Below are 21,346 nucleotides of genomic sequence, written 5' to 3'. Positions count from 1 at the left end.
ATCTAAGCAGGCTTAATAATACCTGATGTCTTGGTATAAATCTGATGCTAGCTACCAGAGTGATGCTAGAACCAAAGCCGGTTTGGGAATGCTGTTTCCACCACTACTGTTAAAAAGTGGCTGGTGGGGAGTGGGGTGGTGCACAGGACTGGAAAGATGGCTTAGTGGTTAAGAGCACAAGTTGCTCAGGACCCGGATTCGATTCCCAGCACAAACAAGGCTTATAACCATCTAAAGCTCCAGCTGTGAAAGCCAACACCCGGCTTCAACAAGCACAGGGCACTAGTATGGTGCAAGCGTACATGTGGATAAAATACCCATACACATAATTTCTTTTAAGCATGAAAGGGACATGGATACTGTTAGTCAAACAGTTGATTGCTTCCTGCCATCAAAACAGTGGAAAAGCAGTACTGACAACAGCAAGGCACAAGAGACAAGAATCCAAAAACCCTTCTAGGACGGGTGGTGATTTTTATTTAGTTTTGTAAGCCTAAGGTAAAAAGCATAGGCAGTGACTTTTACTAGTCAATAAAAAGTAACTCCACCAACCCACAGGAGAGCTGGAAAGTACTTACTGAAAGCAAAATATTTAGAGAAAATAGACATTCATACAAAATTATAAAATGCCTGTAATAAGAATAAGTGCATTTCAAGGAAAGCACAAACTCATTTTAATTTATAGAGCCAGTTAAAGCCTTAAAAAATTTAAGTGGACATTGAAATATGCAAACATGTATAAACATTCTACAAAAGATGGTCGTCTTTTCCTGAGTGTACTAAAGCTACAGACATGAGGTGGCGGCAGGCAGGGTGGAGCCCTCAAGGGCATTTTCGTTCTACACACTGCTTCCCTCCTTCTTCATACTCCTGTTTGGAAATCCACATCTGCTGAAAGGTGCCCTGTAAGACAGAAAGAAACATTCCATATGCCCACCTTTTATTAGAAGGTAGTGCTTTTACTCATAAATGCCTTTAACAACTACTGAACTATTAGAATTCCTCCTCCAAAATACTACTGTCCCCTATTCCTCTATCTTCTAGGAGGGGCCAGAGACTGCTTAGAAAACATGACAAAGCGCCCTAAGGCAATAATGGAACCTGTCATTAGGCCCAAGTCAGTTATCTCAGCTCTTAGGAGGAAGAAGGGAAAGCTCTAGTCTAGCCTGAAACACAATCTCCTGACTTACGGTGGCCTCCAGTCAAGACCCAACACAGTCATCTCCCTGGCCCACAGAGCCAGCTCTTGACAATCTCATCAGGACTTGGGTAACAACCAAACTTCCAAAAGGAATGGCTTACAACTAAATGCACTACACCCAGGCCTGCCGAGGGCCAAAAGAGGTATTACAGCTGCCCTCCCTAACAGGGAGAGTCCATGTAGACTGGCAAGTGTCCACTCATAAGGTGTCGAGTGTGACGGTGCACACCTGTAGTCCAGCACTCTGGAGGCTGAGGAAGAAGACTGCAGGTTGGAGGCCAGCCTGAAGTTAGTAAAGGGTGGGACGTTGTCATACATAATGTATTTAAGCATCTCCTCCACGCATCTGTCAGTTTTTAAATGTAAAAATCAATGAAGCACTGAACTCATTCTCACTATTATATTAAATTTAGCATTTAAAGGCATATTTAAATCAAATCATTTTGTAAAGAAAATTTCTGCTTATATATGGCTCAATGTTATCATAAACCATTACCAGAAAAACCACAGTGCTATTGTAGGAAAAAATGGGAATCATGGAAGGCTACTAATAGTGCCAAACAGATTTTTATCAGTACAGAATAAATATTAAAAGAAGTATTCTTGAGCCCCGACAAAAAGAGCCAGACGTAATAAAGAATTATTCAGGTAAAAAGATGGCGTGTTTTCAGATGATAACTAACACTCTTCATAAACTGCTGCACATCAATCAACCCCACTCCCACAGCTCCCCTCTCAAATCTATTCTTATAAAGCAGCTTGTCTACTAACCAAAGATGCCAAAATGGAGCCTCCAATCCATGAACTAAACCTCCGTTCCACCGTCGTGTTGTTTGCAATCAGTTTCAACCGCATGCTCTACAACAGAGGAAGCATTGGGATATTAGGACAGCCACGACAGCCAGCCTGGGACTTGGGTGCTGAGAAACCTCCATGGCCATGCTGGCACCAACACTTAATTCCAGCACTTAGGACTACAGCCAGGGCTAGCTAGCCTCCACATGGCACAGTCACCAACAGCCCTCCCTCCCTCCTCTCACATACATGCACACACACACAAAGGGAAAACCAGTCATTTTACACTGTTACTTTGTCATCTCATTTAGAGATATAAAGGCAGAATTTCTGAGTATGTAACTCCTTAACTGTTAAACATAACAAACTGACAAGGCAATAAAAACAACTATTAGCTAAGCTAATAGTTGACATAGGTTAGGCTACTTCACAGGAAAGGTCTTAATGAATACAAGGTGAGAAAATGAACTGTGTAACTCAGAACTGAGCAAATACAGGCATGCGGCACCTCGCCAGGTAGGAAAAACTGGACTGAACTGAAATCAGAGCTCTAACTCACTGTCCATAACTTGTCTGAATGCCCTTAGCATGTCACTTCCGCAGCAATGAAGGAGGAGATTAGGTAGAGCTTGGAGTCCTTCCCTTGAACAGCTCCACTAAAAATGTCTTACGATGCTCCTTTAAACACTGGCACTGTTACTTTGTCATCTCATTTAGAGATATAAAGGCAGAATTTCTGAGTATGTAACTCCTTAACTGTTAAACATAACAAACTGACAAGGCAATAAAAACAAAAACTTCATACACATACACACGCACACTTCAAAAGATACCATACCAGGTGTTATTCTCACTCACGGTCTCCCACCCACCCCGAGCACCCGTATCTCAATTCTCCCCATCAAAGTGACAGATTTACATTGCCTGTCTTCCAAATCAGTACTTCCGCCCAGCAGGGTGGCTCATAGCTGCAACCCCAGCATTCAGGCTGATGGGGGGGCAAAATGCTGAGTTAAGCAAGCATGCTCTTCAATAGGACAATGCTTGCCCCATCTCAAAAAACTAATAACTCAGTGCTTCTGTTCTGAACACAGCATAGCCATAACTCAGTGCTTCTGTTCTGAACACGGTATAGCCATAACTCAGTGCTTCTGTTCTGAACGCGGTACAGCCATGCCTCTGCCTCCCAGTGGCTATATCACCAGGCCTGGTTCAATCTGTATTTATCTCACTTCCTATAATAAAGGACTTTTCCCTCCTCCATAGAAATCTGCCTCTGGGGATAATTTCCATGCCAGACACGCGCCACACACAACATATATGTGGAGTATTTTCAGAGAAATAACTGCGGTGGAGTAGAGCATAGGACCACCTGTACCTGTGTTGGTACAAGTGTCTGTTCCAGAATCAAAATTTTTCTGACATTTCATTGATTTTAATACTTCCTAAAGGACAAAAGTATCTAAATTACTCTTTTTTTTTTTTTTTTTGGTTTTTTCGAGACAGGGTTTCTCTCTAAATTACTCTTAAAAAAGAAAAAATAACCCTCATTTTATTACTTTAATTGTGTGTATGCCTGTGTGAGGATATGTTCATGTGAGTACAGTTGCCTGAAGAGGCCAGAGAGGGTACTGGATGCCCTGGAACTGGAGTTACAGGTGTGAGCTTCTCAATGTCGGTTCTGAGAACTCAGCTCCCCTACAAAGAGTTTATGCAGGTGAGGCTGAACCATACCTGCAGTCCCTAAATTACTCTTTGGGAGACGTTGGATCATTCATGCCTATAGTTCTATGAAATCTAATGGTCAGAAAAACTACTGCTTGTTCCCCTAGACTAGTGGTTCTCAACCTAGTCAAGACCCCTTTGGGGTCAAATGACCATTTTACAGGGATCACACATCAGATAGCCTTCATATCAAATACTCATATTACAATTCAGAGCAGTGGCAAGATTACAGTTACGAAGTAGCAACAAAAATAATTTTATGGTTGGGGGTCAACACAACATGAGGGACTGTGTTAGGGTCGCATCATTAGGAAGGTTGAGAACCACAGCCCTAGAGCATCATCTCCCACAATGCAGTATGCTGAAGGCAGATGTCAACCACGGCAGTGCATCAACACCCAAAGAGCACTAACTAAACATACAGCACACGGAAAACATGAGCAGCCAAAGCCAGACATTTTCTACAGACACACCCAACACCCTTTAAGCATATTATACCTGGCATTATTAATGTGCTGTAAACTACCTCTCCAGATTCTCCTCTGAAAATGACCACCATGTGCCCTGTGAGTGTATGGAGTGCATGTTCATGTGCACACACCTGTATGTGGATGTATGTGTGTAAATAAGGTGGAGAGAAAGAAAATAACTAATTTGACCTGTGGTCTTCAGACATACATACAGGTGAATACACCCACACATGTGGTCTCCAGACATACATACAGGTGAATACACCCACACATGTGCACACAGCACACACAAACATTAAACAGATTCAAGTACTAGGAGAGGAACCAATGTAGGACATTTTGGTTAAATAGCTATTACTCATACTGTAAAGGCCCACAATTATCTATTAAATTCCTCTCAGTGAGAATGGACACAACTAAATAACACAAAGAACAGAAAAGCACTTACTGGGGGAGTTTTCTGAGAAAGCTCTCTATTTAGCCTGTCGGTGAAACTCTGTATTAGCGTGTTTCCTCCTGCTACAATCACACTGCCGTAGAGACCCTAGAAGAGAAACAATCATTTCCAAATGTTTCTAACAACCCCATAGTACTGTTTGTTGCTGGGAGTTGGACCCAGCTACTAACCTCATTGTTTTCCCATTTATTTGGGTGTGTGTGTGCAATTAGAGGACACTGTGGGAAGTGGTTCTTCTTCCGGCCAGTGGATTCTGGAGGTCAAGTTCAGGTCATCAGGCTTTGGTGGCAAGCACCTTTACACACTGACCCATCTTGCCAGCCCAGAGGTCCATTTTATACTAGCCCTCATCTTTGGTCATCTGAAGTCACGGCAGGATACTCTGCTCTTTCTCTTTGTAACAGGGATGTTACAACTGTTTTAGAACACAGGCTGAGCCTCCCAAGTAAAACAACTTCATATTCATAGGGATATATTTACTCCAAATTTGCATGTATTTATCAAAATGTAAATGTCAGCCTTCTCTTTTAACTGGCTATTTTCTTAGTTTTAGAACCTACTCAAAGCATCTAAATCATCTAAATTTTGAAACAGAAAAACAAAAATTGGGCCCCATCTGCTAACTTTAAGTAAACAGAAAACAATCTCAGTATAAACAGTCCCATTCTTGCAAATGTATTTAATTCCCCGTCCTGAAGTGACCTTCCACCAAAAAAAAAGAAATTCAAAACTTGGAGGAGAAAAACAGCTCAGTGGATTACAGGTACTTCTGTGCACATTTGGACACATGAGTTTGACTTCTGGAACCCATGTGACAGACATATATAACATACATGTGACACCACATATAACAAACAAAAAATAATTTTTTTTAATTCTGTACGTGTTAACACCCCCACTGTTCTAGAAGTGGTAGAGGTTGCTAGGTCACTTGAACGAAATTATTTTCATGGCCACTCACGGTATTCCGTGAGGATGTTGTGTATACACTCACATCTATGCACACCATACTTTAGATAGGATGTGGTGTAGATTAAGGAGATTATGAAATAAATCTAGAGCTTAATAAATTCTAACTAATCTAAATGAATATAGTATATAATCAAGTCAATATAGTATATCAGCAGTTTAACACCTGACATAGCAGAACAAATACAAAAATCATCTAATACAATCCATGTAAAACCATGTACTTTAAACCACACCTTTCTGAATAATACAAGCAGATGTCAAGAGAAATAACCAATTTATATGGACTTTGATTTACGACATTTTAGGAAATCTGGAGCAGCAATGTCCAAAGAAACTCTGTGAGGATGGCAATGTTCTAGGAATCTACCCTGTCCAGGACAGCAGCCAAACCACATTCACAGAAAGGTGAGTGCGATTCTGGAGCGGAGCGGAGCGGAGCTGAGTGTCAGCAGCACTGGACATTGCTGGTCCCACAATCCTTCCCAGTGTGCATCTTGTTAAACATAGTTATCATCAAAGCTGCAGACCTCATCTGGGGCATTTCATTGCCATAAGAGACAGGAACAGGAACCTGGCACTTACCGGTCTGATGTCAATGTCACACATTCCAACACTTGTAGTAACGACATGACTGACTCCCAGCATCGTGTTTCCAGATAATCCCTGGAACAAGAGTGCAAGTATTCACATGGGAATCCCCATTGTCGAATTTAGTCTACTGTAGGCTATAATCCCGTAAATTCTCCACAGAGGAAAAGCTGCATCTTTTATGAAAGGGTCATAAATATGTATCTATTTATATGAATTCAGGAAAGTCAGACAAAATTGACATTTTTGAGAAACTGGCCTCACACCTTTACATTGGAAGGGTCAAATAATCCTTCAGGAATTTTTAGCCGTTCTGCACCAAAATCACAGTTGTAACCGTTGGGGAATTCGTAGTGGACAGTTGGCATCTGCGCAGCCACTCTGCAAACAGCAAACAGCATTTCACAGAAAGCAGAACAACGCTGTTCAAATGATAAACCACCTATAAGGAGTTACCAATCTGTGCGAAGTCAGAGCAAACACCTAAGAGCAGAGTATCAGAATGTACTTTATGTTTTTAGGCTAAACCCACAAGAGCCCTATTTCTGAAGGACGGTCATTCCCACAGAAAACATACTGTTCGTCGTAGGTGGAGTCTGACACCTGAAGAACTGAAGCCTGAAAATCCTGGATGACGCACTGTGGACAGAGGTAAGAAACAAGGTTGGAATCTGCTGTGCGACCTGCTCTCTGAGTCTGCTCATGGCAGCAGACCAGCTTCACTCGGGTGAGCCATTGCAAGAGTGAAACTCTACCAAAGACGCATCAACAGTTACCTGGGATTTACAATTTATAGCACAAATTTAATTCATTTCTATAGTTGTAACTACACAATTGAAATACATATCAATTATAATTTTTATTTATGGAATAATGAAAAGATTAAAAACAAGCAGGAACCTGCACCACTGCCCCACCAACTAAACCAGCTTCAGAACATCATTCTTTTCCTTAAAAATTCCTTGAATTTTTAAAAATTTTCTCCCCTGCATTTGTGACATGCAAACACGTCACACTCACAGAAATTTCTCGTGACTGCTGTGAGATGAACATGGCCTACAGGCTGATATGGGAAAACCTTGTCTGACGTCAACACAGGATCCTTAGGACATGTACTAACACATACAACGTTGGGTGCAACATGCTCGCAGGATACACTTAGTCAATTATGTCTTTCATATTCTTTTGCTAGAAATTAGTATGTATCTATGGAACGGCAAAGGTACTAACCTCTCACCCACATAGGACCACACATTCAGACACTATATCAGTAAAAAATCTCACTGGCTCATTGTTGAAGCAGTGAGATATACTTCTGCATGTCTGATTAATGCTGGAGAAGAAATCATACCTAAAATAAACTAAGTTCTATGCAAACTAAAAGCATCTTTCCCTCCCCCCTTTTCTTCTATTTGGTTTTTTGAGACAAGGTTTTTCTGTGTAGTGCTGGCTGTTTTGGAACGCACTATATAGGCAAGGCTGGCCTTGAACTCACAGATTTGCCTGTCTCTGCCTCCTGAGTGCTGGGATTAAAGGCATGTGCCACCATTACCTTGCTAAAAGCACCTTAACAACAAAAACTATATAAAATAGTGTGCTGGATTTTACCCTAAAACCAAAAACCTCTTCCATGCCTTCAAACTGCTAAGCAGTAGTCTGTAGGGACTGCTTCGAAAATATGAAAAGTGCTCCCCACCCCAAACTACTTATGTTTTCAGATATTAAAAACACAGAGTTTAGAATCAGCACTTTATTTATAAGGACAATATGGGTTACTTACATTGCACATGTAATTGTGCCAAGACCTTGTAACCTGGGGCAACTTCTCTTTTCTTTTCCAGTTTGCTGGAGAACCTTCCCGAACAGCCTCCTGAGAACACCAAGAACACACGCGAATTAAGAGACTCACGACAGCAGCGGAAGTGGAAGGCAGGTCTCACTAAGAAACTTCACGTGCTGCTTACTTTTGATGCAATCATATACGGAGGAATAAGTTCTATATTCATCTCCTGGAAGAGTTCTCTGCACTGCATGGTAATGAAGTCTCCAGCAAGAGGGGATTTCACAATGCCTGAGAATCAGATCAAACAAGGTTGAAGATGCCAAAAGTATGAATTCCTACTGTGAATATATTTACATATGAATAGGTTTCTTTTAGTAGAATTTACCAAACTATTCTTTCAAAGAATAGTCATGCATTCATTTAAAATATTTCTTGGGAATGAATGGGCTCCAACAGAATTCCTAGCCTGTCTTCATTATCTGTGTCCTCACAGGGAAGGTCATCTCGTGCATTCATTAAGTAGTTACCTTGTTGAAGGACGTAGCCGTCGTGGACAGGAATTGCTGTGGTGTGGGTGGCTCCACTGTCCAAAATCAGCCCAGTAGAACGACCATTAGCAAATCTAGTTTAAAGCATCAAGGCTCCAAGGATAGTGATGATTATAAAAGGCTGGCTCTTGTAATGTAAATCAGCTCTTTAAACAGACATTATCATTTACACTGTGGTTATTTTGGGGCTGAGCAGCCAGCAACTAGCAGCCTCCAACAACAGGGATGTCCTGGAAGAATAAAGGAGAGTCCACCCAACCTATCCTGGGGCTCCAATAGTAACCTGGGGAGGATGTAGATGGAGTAGGAACAAGTAGAAAGTACAAGATGAAAGAGAACAGGGCAGGTGCAGAACTACGTAAGTTCAGCAGTCTCATAGCAGAGAAGAGAAGGAACTCACAAAGCCATCCTGACTCAACAATGATTTCAGAGAGTCCAGAAGGGCACAACAGCCTACAGAAACTGCACTCCGCTGCTACACATCAGACAAAGGACTACTATCTAGAACACATACCTAACTCAAAACACTAGACCAAAGACAAGCAACCTAATCAATAATGGCCTAATGAAATGAATACATAGCTCTTGAAGATGGATTACCAACAGCCAATACACATGAGAAAATGCTCAACACCCTTAAAGCAAAATACAAAAATACAAATTAAAACCACAATGAGATTTCATTTCACCCTCAAAATGGTTACCAGCAAAAGAACAGACAACAGAGGCTGATAAGGGTGTGGGAAAGGAGAATTCATTGCTAGTGGTAATGTAAATTAGTTCAGCCACTATGAAAATCAGTAAAGAGGGTCCTCAAAAAAATTAAAAAGTTACTTAGTATCCATTTAAACCTACTAGGTCTATGCCAAAAGAACTAAGTCAACACAGAGAGAAACCTGCATGCCCCCGCTCATCACAGAACTACTTGCAACAGCCAGGTCATAAAGTCAGACTAGGTGTCCATTAACATGAAGAAAATGTAGTCTACACACACTCAAGCTTTGTTTAGCCGGAAGGAATGAAATAATCCTGCTTGCTTGAAAACTGGAGATCAAATTACGTGAGACAAGACAAGAATACTGCATGTTCAATGTTAATTTGCAAGTCTAAGATTTCTTCACAGATACATTAAAAACACATGCATTTGAGCACATACATACACACACGTGCACGCACATACTCTCTGTCTCTGTCTCTCTCTCTCTCACACACACACCTGGAAGGCAGAGTGGAAAAGGAAAGAGGGGAGACTATTAGAGCAGGCAGGGGAGTCTAAGAAGCCAAGGCAGGTAAAAATGGTTCAGTACATAATATATTTGAAGGAGATTGTGTACAATGTACAATGACTATATATCAAGAACAGGGAAAAAAGTTTAAAAATACTCAGAGGTAAAAAGCTAAAAAGGAGGAAAACACTTCCTCACTAGTGTCTTGCACAGACAGAGAAATCCCACACGGAAGGATACGCCGTCAAAACCGCAGTCTTGCACAGGAAGAACGCAGGGATGCCATAGTGCTCGAACATCAGCTCTGTCAGCTTCTCCCTCTTGGCCCTGGTGTTCCACTGCGGAAGGGAGGGACCCAGTTATTCCCTGTGCAGTCATTACAGCACAGACCACTCCATGCCATAATGGCAAGAAACAATGTTAAAAACTGCCTTTTTTAATAAATCACAAACTGAACTCTATTATTAAACAGGTAAAACTGTCAGCTGCTATGAGTTCTAGAAATAAAGACTTTTCAAATCACAGGAAAATCAAGATTCTAAAAACAAAAGTATTATGAGATATTAAATCTGGTAACCAACATCCTAAGTATGAATTTTAAAACACCCAATCATTCCTCTTGTAACTAGTATTCACAAATAAAGCCAATTATTTCATTTGCTGAAATGTTTTAATCATAATAAAAATAAAGCTTTCCCCAAATTCCAAATGTGAATTTCGTTGGCTCTTTAAAAGCAGGACCAGCAAGATGGCTCAGCAGGCGTCAGCCACCACGCCTGGTGACCCTCGTTAGATCCTGGGGTCCACTGGTGGAGAGAACTATGCCGTCGACATGTGTGCTGGCACATGAGCACCTACGTATGTGCTCATGATAAATTAATCAATTCGTTTTTGAAAAGAAAGAAAAAGAAAATCTTCAAGTGAGTGGGAAGTAAAAGAAGAAAAAGGACAGTGGGTCTCACCGGTGCTTCCGACATGAGAACAGGATGCAGGCTGGCTTCGGATTTGACATGCATCTTGTAAGTATGATCCAGAATGGCCTGGAAACTATCCCATTCTTCAACTAGAACAGAAACGTCACAGTCTGAACCAAAGCTTAGCTGGTAATGAGCGAATGAGCCTGTTTCTGTGATGTATAAATCAATGCCTGAATACAGAATCTACTTTACAGAAGAGGCCGCTACCATTTCCTACATAGAAAATCTCTTTTTGGTTCTTCCAGGTGGGCCTCTGATCTGCCCCAAATATAAATGGGGTGCTTAATAGACACTTAACAATTCTTGCTACAGGCCAAGGGGGTGATCAGAAGAGAATGAGGACAAAAAAAAAAAAAAAAGCGGCTGGTCACACTCAGAAGGCTACCTCCTTTGTGGGAACCAGCATAAACTCTCGCCTCCTCTCTAATACCATTGTCTCCTGACCACACCTACACAGCTCTTACCCAGGATACAGTATACAGTTTTCTGTGCATCACCAAACTCTCCTGACCAAGCTTAAGGAAAAGAACACTTTTTATACACCTTTGTATTCTCAGTACCCAAAATATTTCTTTGTGGAATTAAAACAAAAACACCTGATACCCATCAGTTACTGTTTTATATCTAAAAGGACCGTGAACACTATTTACAATCAAATTCATACCCATGCCATTCTTGAGTGGTGAGATGGCTTCCATGTTCTCCCTGGGCACGCGGAGGGCATTGGTGTCTATGTAGTAGGTGGGGCCGCCCTGTTTGCCTTTGTCACCATCTATTTCCATCATGGTGCTTCCATCATCTCTCTCCAACACCACACCAATGGCCGTGGGGAAATCAACCTAGAGAATTAAACGCGGCATGAATAATCACCTGCTTTCATGTGGTTGGTGGGGTTCCTAGTGTCTACTGTCATTTTTGCTTCGAGTTTCTGCTTGAATTTAATTTTGCACGGATGATTCTTGCCTATCTAAGTAATTCTTATGGCTGTTCTTACCTTGGGGCAGTCCTCGCCAGCATAGCCAGCCCTCACTGTATATGATCCAATGTCGAAAACAAGGGCGCCAACTTCATCTGAAGAGATTAAAAGAGAATTGCTGAAGAGACTAAAAGACAATTACACATACCTTTAATCTCACCGAGGGAGGCAGAAGTAGAGGAAGACAGATCTCTGAGTTCCAGGCCACCTAGAGTGTCTACAGAACTAGTTCCAGGCAGTCAGAGCTACACAGAGAAACTCTATCTCAACAAAGCAAACAAAAGGAAAGACAGAGAGAGAGAAAAAATTACCTCTTCTAACTTCTAAGTGTCCTATGAAAGTTAAGGATATATTTTATATACATAAAATGAGAATATTTAAAACTCTGCAAACATTTATTACATTCATCATTAGCTAGAACCTAGTTTTTGCTGCTGCTTTGAAGCAGGATCTCTCTATGACATCCTAGTTGTCCTGGAACTCACCAAGATCCACCTGTCTCTTTCTGACTCCCAAGTGCTGGGATTAAAACCATGTGCTACTATGTCTGGCTTGAACCTAGTTTTAAATTACCACCAAGATTTATTTAATTAATTAAAATATGGCAAGTACTGTACTGTTTATCAGTAGAGGTTTAACCAGGAAAGACACGGTACATGAACAGGTAGTAAGTTCCCTTACTAAAGTAACTGTTTATAAACCTCTATAGTCACAGCATAAAAGGACAAACAGAAAAAAATAAAAACAGGACAAACAGAAGGGACTGTCCATTGCCCTGGTAATCATTCGAGCTGGGGAAACAAGAGGGAACTGTTACCAGAACCTAAGAGAGAAGACTGTGGGGAGAGCATCCGGGGCTGTGACACTGCAGAGCTATGGCTGCCTGCTCAGACTCCAACCTCCAGGGAGACAGAACCCAGCATCTGAACTGAACACTTTTAACTTGGGGGGGGGGGGGGGCGCGGCGGGCACCAGCTTTTAATGATTACACTAGAACAAGGCACGGGCAAGAGGTACGGTTACCCTACCATCACCAAATCAAAGCTAAAACCCGAGGCTGAGACAGCCCACAGAGGCCATTTATTCAGGCACAGGGAGGGTACAAATGGCAGCAACGACAACAAACCAAATGCACACACACAAGCACACTAACTGCCTAGTAAATCAGAGGACCATTTAATCAATTATAAGAAATTATCTTTCACGTAATCAAGAAATTCAGCAAAACATGAAAACGAGAAAAGCATGGAGAATCAGAACTTAAAAGTTTAATTATACAGGCCAAATAAAAAGCATTAAATGAAGGTCTCACTGAAGTTACACATTCTAGATATTAGGAAATAGTTTAATGCTGAATAAGAAAGCTGGCAAACTTTTTCAGTCAAATTCGGAGAAAAAGCTCCATTTACATTTTCCAAGTGCTTCACCACAAACAGCAGGCATCCTAGAATAATGCATTTGGTTTTTCAGTGCTCATTAGTCAAAGTGTTCATTTCCCCAACATTGAAAACACTAATCCTATTTACCATCATTCAATTGCTAAGGCCATTGAGAAGCTCTTCTATAACGCTAGTAGCTAAAGCCATAAACCACAACAGCCAGTTTAGTGCTAGCTACAAAGAGGCACCCAAAGAGAAACCCCATAGCTTTTTAGACCTCCAGTTTAGAGCAACTCATATTTTACAAGGAAACACACATGCAATTGTTTCAATGAAAACTGTCTCCTATGAGCTCTGATATTTGAACATCTGGTCGTTAAATCTAAATCTATTTGAGGGAGTTTTAGAAGATGTGGGTCTTGATGTAGCAAGGAGTCACTGGGGACAGGCTTTAAGTTTAAAAGTCCAGTCATTCCCGGTTAGCCAGTTTGCTTTCTCTGTTTCGTGCCTGAGTTTGAGTATGTGAGCTCACAGATTTTGGCTCCTACCACCATGCCTGCCATAACGGACTCTTCTCCCTCTGGACTAAGCTGAAGCACTTTCTTCCTTCTAGAAATTGCCCTGGTCATGGGGCTTGGTTACTTTGTTTAATCACAGGAACAGGAAAGTGACCAATAGACTGGGTAGTTTAATAACGTCTCTGCCTCAGTTTCCTAATTTGTAAACTGTACTTAATATTTCCTATCTCATAGGACTCTATAATGAGTAAATGTCTTCAATGTTTTAATGCATAAAAATGCTTCGAAGAGTTCTGACAAACAAGCAGCACAATAAATATTAGCTAACTGTAATTATTACTGCCACACTTCTAGGCAGGGAAAAGACATAAACCTTAACAGTTTCTAGAGAAACAGCTACGGTTCACTCATACAAATCCTACACGCCAGTTAAAACGAGTGGACACGCTGATCTACTGACTCGATACAGACAAATCTGTAGTGTGTGTGCCGATACTCTTGGGTGTATGCTACCAGCACATAGCAGAGAAAGAAACGCCCGCTCTGAAATGCCTTTTCCTCATCCCACAAACTATTTGCTCCCAACCTACAAAGGAAGTCTTTTAATTTTTGGCTTGTTGTTTAACTTTTCCAATGCTTTCTTCATTAGCGCGGGGAATAGCAGCCCCATCTCCTGTCAGCGTCCACGCAGAGAAGCGTCCTTAATCAGTTACACGTGAAAGGACAAGTACGTGGGAGCCCCGACTTCGTTATCGCCAGGCTAGAAAAGGCTCCTGCCCAGCTGGAGGGGAACAGCAGCGTGTACCTCAGCGCTCCGATCATCTAGGCACGGGACACACCAGCAGCGAGGTCTAGTCTGCAGCAGCTGCAGCAGGATCGGGAGCAGCAGCCGCTACACCGAGTACGACTCGCACCCAGTGCCCAACCCGAGGGCCCGGAAGCTCAGCGAGCTGCCGGGGACGAACGCGCGGCGGAACCGGTACGGCAAGGGACCCTACGTGCCCGGTGACTGCCATCAGAGCCCGCCGGTACCGAAGTTCCGGGGGCAAGAAGCGACAAGACCCTCCCTCGAGGCCGTCTCCGTGAGCCCAGCGCGCGCGAGCTCCGGGTCCGAAGGGACTGGGAGGCCGTGGCCCGTACGGGGACCGGAAGGACCGGCAGAAGACCGGAAGGGCCCGCCGGGGACCGGAGGGAAACGGAAGCGGCCAAAGACCCGGGCCGGTCGTTCCGGCCCGCAAGCCCCGAGGCGCCGCCGCGCTCACTCACCTCCGCCGTATACGCCACCGCTCATGGCTGCTGTCGGGCGGGGACTGGCCAAAGACTACCGGGGGGACGATAGCAGCGGCCGCGACCCCACTCCCCGCGAACGCTGGCCCCGCAAGCCTGCAACTTCCAACGCCGCCCCCCTCCGGCAACAAAGCAGCGGCCGCACGCCCGCTGCACAGCCACTCTTGCTGGTTTCTCGTATCAGCCAATGACAAAGGGCCCGGCTTAGCCTCTAGCCAATCAGAGTGCGGCTCTGCTGCATCCTCGCGCGGTTTTGCCTTTTTAGCCAATGAAAGGCAGCTGTGGGGGCGGGGAGAGGTAGAAGCGACGGAAGAAGGGAAGGAGCAGGGGTGCAGGCAGGAGGGGGCGGAGCTGTGCGGGCGGGTAAAGTGGGCGGAGCCCCGGGGAGCGGGCGGCAGAATGGGCGGAGCTTCCACAAGAGTGGGAAGAGTGGGTGGGGCTGCTTCTCGGGAGGGTTCCTCGCGCGCGGATTGAGTGGGCGGGCGATGGGAGGAGCTTCGTGGGGGAGTGGGCGGGGCTTCGTGGGGGGCGCTAACAAGGTACTGGGAGTTGCAGAGTCAGGTTGGGCCCGCAACCGCGCTAGTCCTGGAGAGTGGCTGCCCCGGAAGCCAATGGGAACTCAGGCGCAGAAAGGCGGGTGTCTGCTAGGAGTCTGGCCTTAGGAGTTAGAGTTACCTCATCTCGAGATCCCTGGCCTTGGATTGTAATAAATTCGGATTTTTTTTTTTTAAATCAGAATAAACTTCAATAAACATTATACTTGAAAAGTAAAAGTGTGCTATAATTTGTGAAGTAATCAGCAAACAGATATAATAGATTCCAGCATTTTTGTTTTGTTTTGTTTTGTTTTGTTTTTTCGAGACAGGGTTTCTCTGTGGCTTTGGAGCCTGTCCTGGAACTAGCTCTGTAGACCAGGCTGGTCTCGAACTCACAGAGATCCGCCTGCCTCTGCCTCCCGAGTGCTGGGATTAAAGGCGTGTGCCACCACCGCCCGGCCCTCCAGCATTTTTTTTTTAAAAAATGGCTATCTATAATAAGAGATAGTATATTATTCCAGCTAGATTCAGATAGTACTTTAAAATCCATGACATCAATTTCTTTCATTCAGTGAAAGCCATTCACCAAGCAAAAATGGAGCGCCATTCAAGGAAGCACCCGGTTCTAAATATATCTCCAATCTGTGTCTACTTTTTTAGTCTCCATTTCTACCAGTGTCGTCCAGAACACTCTTTTCTTCCCCGGATTACTTCCTCTTCACAGTCTTTTCAAACAGCTTGATCTATAAATATGCCCAAACTTGTAGTGCCGTTCCAATGCTCAACGATTAGAATCGCATGTAACTAAAAGCAGTGCTTAAATTAAAGTGTCAAGGGTCTAAGGCTCGTAGGGGCTACTCATGACCTTGGGAAGGTTGAATAAAACCCCATCTGTCTAGGCGCCAGCAAGGTGGCAAAAATTGACCTGTCACTGTCACAGCATGGGAAATACAGCCAGGAGATAACACTTTCCTGTTCACCTGACCCTACGAGCTGTGAGCTAACAATGATGGCTTGGGTTTGGGTTTTTTCAAACAAGGTTTCACTGTGTAAACCAGACCAGTCTCCAAACTGTAATCCTCCTGCCTCTGCCTCCTGAGTGCTGGAGTCATGGGTGTGTGCCATCATGTATATCATTACATTTTAAGTGGCTCAAAAACTTTTTAAGAACGCTATGATACATGTCAGTAAACAGCTCCCCTAAAGATCAGTTTTATCAGGGCACAGCCAAGATTGTTCTCTGCTTTGGTTCTCTAACAGCAGACGTATGTAGCACAAATAATAAAAACCCAGAGTTTAACCTGAAGATCAGAAAAGCAAAGCAGCCAAACCACTAGAGAGCTTTCACCTCTAAGAAACCCTCAAACTGAGAGAGAGCTAGTTCCTGTTTCATTCCAGTTTATATTCCTCTCTAGTGCTGGGATTAAAGGTGAGAGCCTTTTACCACCGCCTGAATCTATTTATGCATTGATCCTGAGTAGCCCAGACCTTGTGACTTTGAACTCACAGAGAGCCATCTGCCTCTGTTGCCCAAATCCTGGGATTAAAGGTGTGTAACACCACTGCCTGGCCTCTTAGTGGCAAAATTTTACCTTCTGGTTTTTAGGCAAGCTTTATTTATAAAACATAAATTTAAAGTATCACTATAGAGCTAGTACCTGTAACTGAGGCTATGTACCTGTTTACGCTGTAGATTAAGAATGTTTACTGCCAAGAGACCTACTGGAAGGGTTTGCTTACTTCTCAGACAACGCATAAGACACCTAACATAGCTTGCTGTGTGCTGTGGTCCCGATGATCACGGTTCTCCCTGGAGATCGGCACCCCAAAATAGTTCTATTTCCAGTTCGATGTTTGCATGTTTGACTAAAGAAAGCTGATGAGTAATGAGGGACTGTGAGTCCAAGTCAGGTGTGATACCACATACTTTTAATCCCAAAATTTGAGAGGCAGAGGCAGATGCATTTCTGTGAGTTTGAAGTTAGCCTGGTCTCCATGGTGAGTTCCAGGCCCGTCAGGGCTGCATAGTGAGACCCTGTCCCCCATTTCTAAACAAGTGCTATGGCTCCAATAATGAAATATTGAAAAGACATTATTTTTCGTTTATAATATATAGCATAGCATTTAAACCATTACAATTTAAAGGCCTAGCAACTCATTTACACGTTTGATGGATTTACACATTGATATCCCTCACCAATAGTATATGTAACATCTCCCATGAATGTCAGGGAACATACGCTGCAACTATATACCTCTGTGGGCTGAAGAAGGATGAACTATTTGTCCCATTAGTCCAGAGTTCAACAGAAGTCATAACTGATCAGCAGGGCTGATGGTGGCATCCTGCGCTTGCTACACATAACCCAGGGGAACCCGAAGCCTGAGAGTAGGGTAAAGAGGTGAAAGAACACCCTGCTCCTGAGACCAGAGCCGAGGAAACACACCTTGCCCCTAACCAACTCAGAACTTGAAATCTAACCAATACCTGAGCACAAAATCCAACCAATCTCTGAACTTGTCCCAAGCTCAGGACTTGAAAGTCTACCAATCCCTACCCTGAGAGTCTTCACCCTGGAAAGCTCTGCCCCTAAGAAACCCTCTATAAACCCTGGGCCTGTTCAGTTTGGGGCTGCCTTTTTCCACCTTGGCAGAGCCGCCACTCTCCTGGATTCCTCCCTCCCAATAAATCTCTTAGCTGAGATTTATCGTCACGACTTTATTTCAACAAGAGGCGTGGAGCAGAGCAGAGCTGTAACAACCTTCACCTGAGTGAGCTGACCTGGAGCAGATCTGTAGTAGGAGGCCGCTTGTTTGTTCCCCACTGCTCAGCCCCGAAATAATCACACAGAAGCCATATTATTTGCAATACTGTTTGGCCAATAGCTTAAGTGTATTTCTGGCTAATAATAAAGTGTAAATTTTAAATTAATCCATCTCCATTAATCTGTGTATCACCACAAGGCTGTGGCTTACCGGGTAAAGTTCTGGCATCTGTTTCTGGCAGGGCTACATGGCTTCTCACTACTCCGCCTTCTTTCTCCCGGCATTCAGTTTCGCTTTCCCCACCTAGTTCTATTCTGTCACAGGCCAAGACAGCTTCTTTATTCATTAACCAATAAAAACAATACATACATATATATACATACATATATATATATATATATATATATATATACACACACACACAGAGAAGGACTTCCCACATCAGTCTGTAACACTTCCCCTCGCTGGAGCAGAAGTGTTACACTCCAGCAGAGCTGAGCAGATACCTTCCCTTCTGAGCTGTAGATATTCTTTGGCTTCCAACTGTCAGGATACCTTTATATCAGAGTTGTAACACTTACAACAGAGCAAAGAAGACAGCTTGCAAAAATCCTGGGAAAATTGTGCCTAGATGTCTTTGACAGAGCAAAAGATAATGAGAAAGCAGATCACTCATTTATAATTTCAGTTCAGCTGTCTCTTGATCTATCACTGGAATAGTGACTTCTTTTAATGAACCAAGTTGGTGAATGTTGAATTAACTTCTTCACACTAGCCCGATGTGTTAGGACTAGCAACATGTTAAATACATGAAAGTACAATTTAATCCTTTGATAATTCATTTTTGAGACAAGATCTATTTTGTTTGTGTTTTTGTTTGTTTGTTTGTTTGTTTCAGACAAGGTTTCTCAGTGTAGCCTTGGCTGTCCTGGAACTCGCTCTGTGTAGATCAGGCTGGCCTTGAACTCACAGAGATCCACCTGCCTCTGCCTCCTGAGTGCTGGGATTAAAGGCATATGCCACTACTGCCCTGCTGAGACAAACCTCTTACATCCAGGCTTATCTTGAACTCACTCTGTGGCTAAAGATGGCCTTGAATTTCTGATCCTCCTACCTTCACTTCCAGTATTATATGTATGCACCACCATACTTGGCTTCAGATTGTGCAGGGGATCAACCTAGGGCCAAGCACTCTGCCACCTCAGCGAATTATTAAATAAAGAAACAAAACCCTAAAATTATTGACCCTGAAGTTTTGAATTGCTAGAAGAATCTATTGAGAAGGAAAAACTAAGAAGCAGCCTAAGAGAACTCAGTAATCATAGCATTGCTTCCTTTGATATGATATAGTATGGCAGCTTCTCTCTCTCTCTCTCTCTCTCTCTCTCTCTCTCTCTGTGTGTGTGTGTGTGTGTGTTTGTGTGTGTGTGTGTGTGTGTGTGTGTGTGTGTGTGTGTGTGTTTGGCTGGTTGTTTGGTTTGGGGGTTTGGGTTTTGGAGACAGGGTTTCTCAGTGTAGCCTTGGCTGTCCTGGAACTCACTCTATAGACCAGGCTGGTATCAAACTCAGAGATTCACCTTGCTCTGATCCTGAGTGCTGGGATTACAGGCGTGCACCACCATGCCCAGCTGTAGCTTGTGTGTGTGTGTGTGTGTGTGTGTGTGTGTGTGTGTGTGTGGTTTTTTAAATTCTTAAATGGTAGGAAACCTGGAGCTGTAGAGATGACTCAGTGATTAAGAGCACTTGTTGCTCTTGCAGACAACCTGAGTACAATTCCCAGCCCCCATATGACAGTTCACAATCATCTATCTAACCCCAGATTTCTGGAGATCTGACTCCCTCTTCTGACCTTCCCAGACACTGCACACAGAAATACATGCAGACAGAACATCTATACATATAAAACATGTCTTTAAAAAACTAGAAAACTGCCAGCCTGTGGTGGCTCATGTTGTGAACTCCAGCACTCAGAAGGCAGAGGCAGGCAGACCTCTGAGTTTAAGGCAAGCCCCACAGCACCTTCTACACTGGCCTACAGAGTGAATTACAGGACAGTTAGGGCTACACAGAGAAACCCTGTAGTGGGAATCTTGTAGAGACATTGTATCTAGGATAATGTTAGAAAGAAAAGTTGTTTCTTACTGTATCTGAGGTAGCAGTAGAATGAATTAGTGATTGTACTAATATGAAGGTACCTAGAGGATGGAGGAAGGTCATTGGTTAAATAAAAAGAAACTGCTTGGCCCTCATTGGTTAGAAGATAGGTGGGAGGAGTAAACAGAACAGAACGCTGGGAGGAAGAGGAAGTGAGCTCAGACTCCACAGCTCTCCTCTCGGGAGCAGACGCCTCAGAGAGACGCCATTCTCCCGGCTCCTGGGCAGACGCGATGAAGCTCCAACCCAGGATGGACGTGGGCTAGAATCTTCCCGGTAAGCGCACCTAGCTGTGCTACATAGAATATTAGAAATGGGCTAGTCCAGGTGTGAGAGTTAGCCTAGAAGAGGCTAGATAGAAATGGGCCAAGCAGTGATTAAATGAATACAGTTTGTGTGTTGTTATTTCGGGCATAAGCTAGCCAGGCAGCCGGGGTGTTGGGGACGCAGCCCCGCCACCCTTATTACTACACCTAGACCTTGAAGAAATCATAGTAGAAACCAGTGGTTGTTTTCTATGATTTATGGGGTTGTTTGTCTGAGGAATTTTTCCATCCATTGCATGACTTTGGTCATAAGACTATCCAGGCACACTTGGAGGTCTTGAATTACTGGGTACTGCATACAGTACACAATAAGGACTAAGGTTGCAGGGGTGTGATGATTTCCTTCAGAGAACATATAGGATAGATCAAAGGGGCTTTGGTATGAGGAACTTATTGTACCCCAAGCACAACCTTTGTGTACAATCAATGAATATGCTTCTGAGTGGAGATTTGAGTTTCAGTTCACAGAAACTGTTCCTCCCTGCTTCCAGAGACCCTAAAATTTCATTCTAGGGTGACTCTCCTTTTTTGAATGGTCCACACAACACAGAACACCCAACAAAACCCTGTCTTGAACAACCAAAAACAATAAACAGAGAAAGAAACAAATAAAAGAAAAAGAAAAAGGGAGAGGAATTAGAAAACTAATATACAGTACATTA

The 21,346-nt window shown here is 43.3% G+C and overlaps 1 protein-coding gene across 2 annotated transcripts; it reads right to left on the bottom strand.

The window, feature by feature from the left end:
- Positions 1-443: 443 nt before the first annotated feature.
- Actl6a (actin like 6A) lies at positions 444-15,074 on the bottom strand. Of its 2 annotated transcripts, none has more exons than XM_041659071.1 (14): positions 14,882-15,074; positions 11,737-11,813; positions 11,407-11,581; positions 10,728-10,828; positions 10,006-10,103; positions 8,519-8,613; positions 8,173-8,279; positions 7,989-8,078; positions 6,786-6,847; positions 6,475-6,589; positions 6,203-6,283; positions 4,640-4,735; positions 1,973-2,059; positions 444-903 (listed from the first exon to the last, which is right to left on the bottom strand). In XM_041659071.1, exons 1-14 carry the CDS (start codon positions 14,904-14,906, stop codon positions 823-825), a joined length of 1,290 nt encoding a protein of 429 aa, XP_041515005.1. In that variant the 5' UTR covers positions 14,907-15,074; the 3' UTR covers positions 444-822. The 2 variants fall into 2 exon arrangements, with proteins under 2 accessions (XP_041515005.1, XP_041515006.1); XM_041659072.1 differs by lacking the exon at positions 14,882-15,074 and adding an exon at positions 14,421-14,754.
- Positions 15,075-21,346: the final 6,272 nt, after the last annotated feature.

The sequence above is a fragment of the Microtus oregoni genome, unplaced genomic scaffold, assembly GCF_018167655.1.
Source record: "Microtus oregoni isolate MIOR12 unplaced genomic scaffold, Mior012 000010F_ref0000083, whole genome shotgun sequence".
Lineage (NCBI taxonomy): Eukaryota > Metazoa > Chordata > Mammalia > Rodentia > Cricetidae > Microtus > Microtus oregoni.
This window is presented reverse-complemented; position numbering and strand designations above follow the sequence as displayed.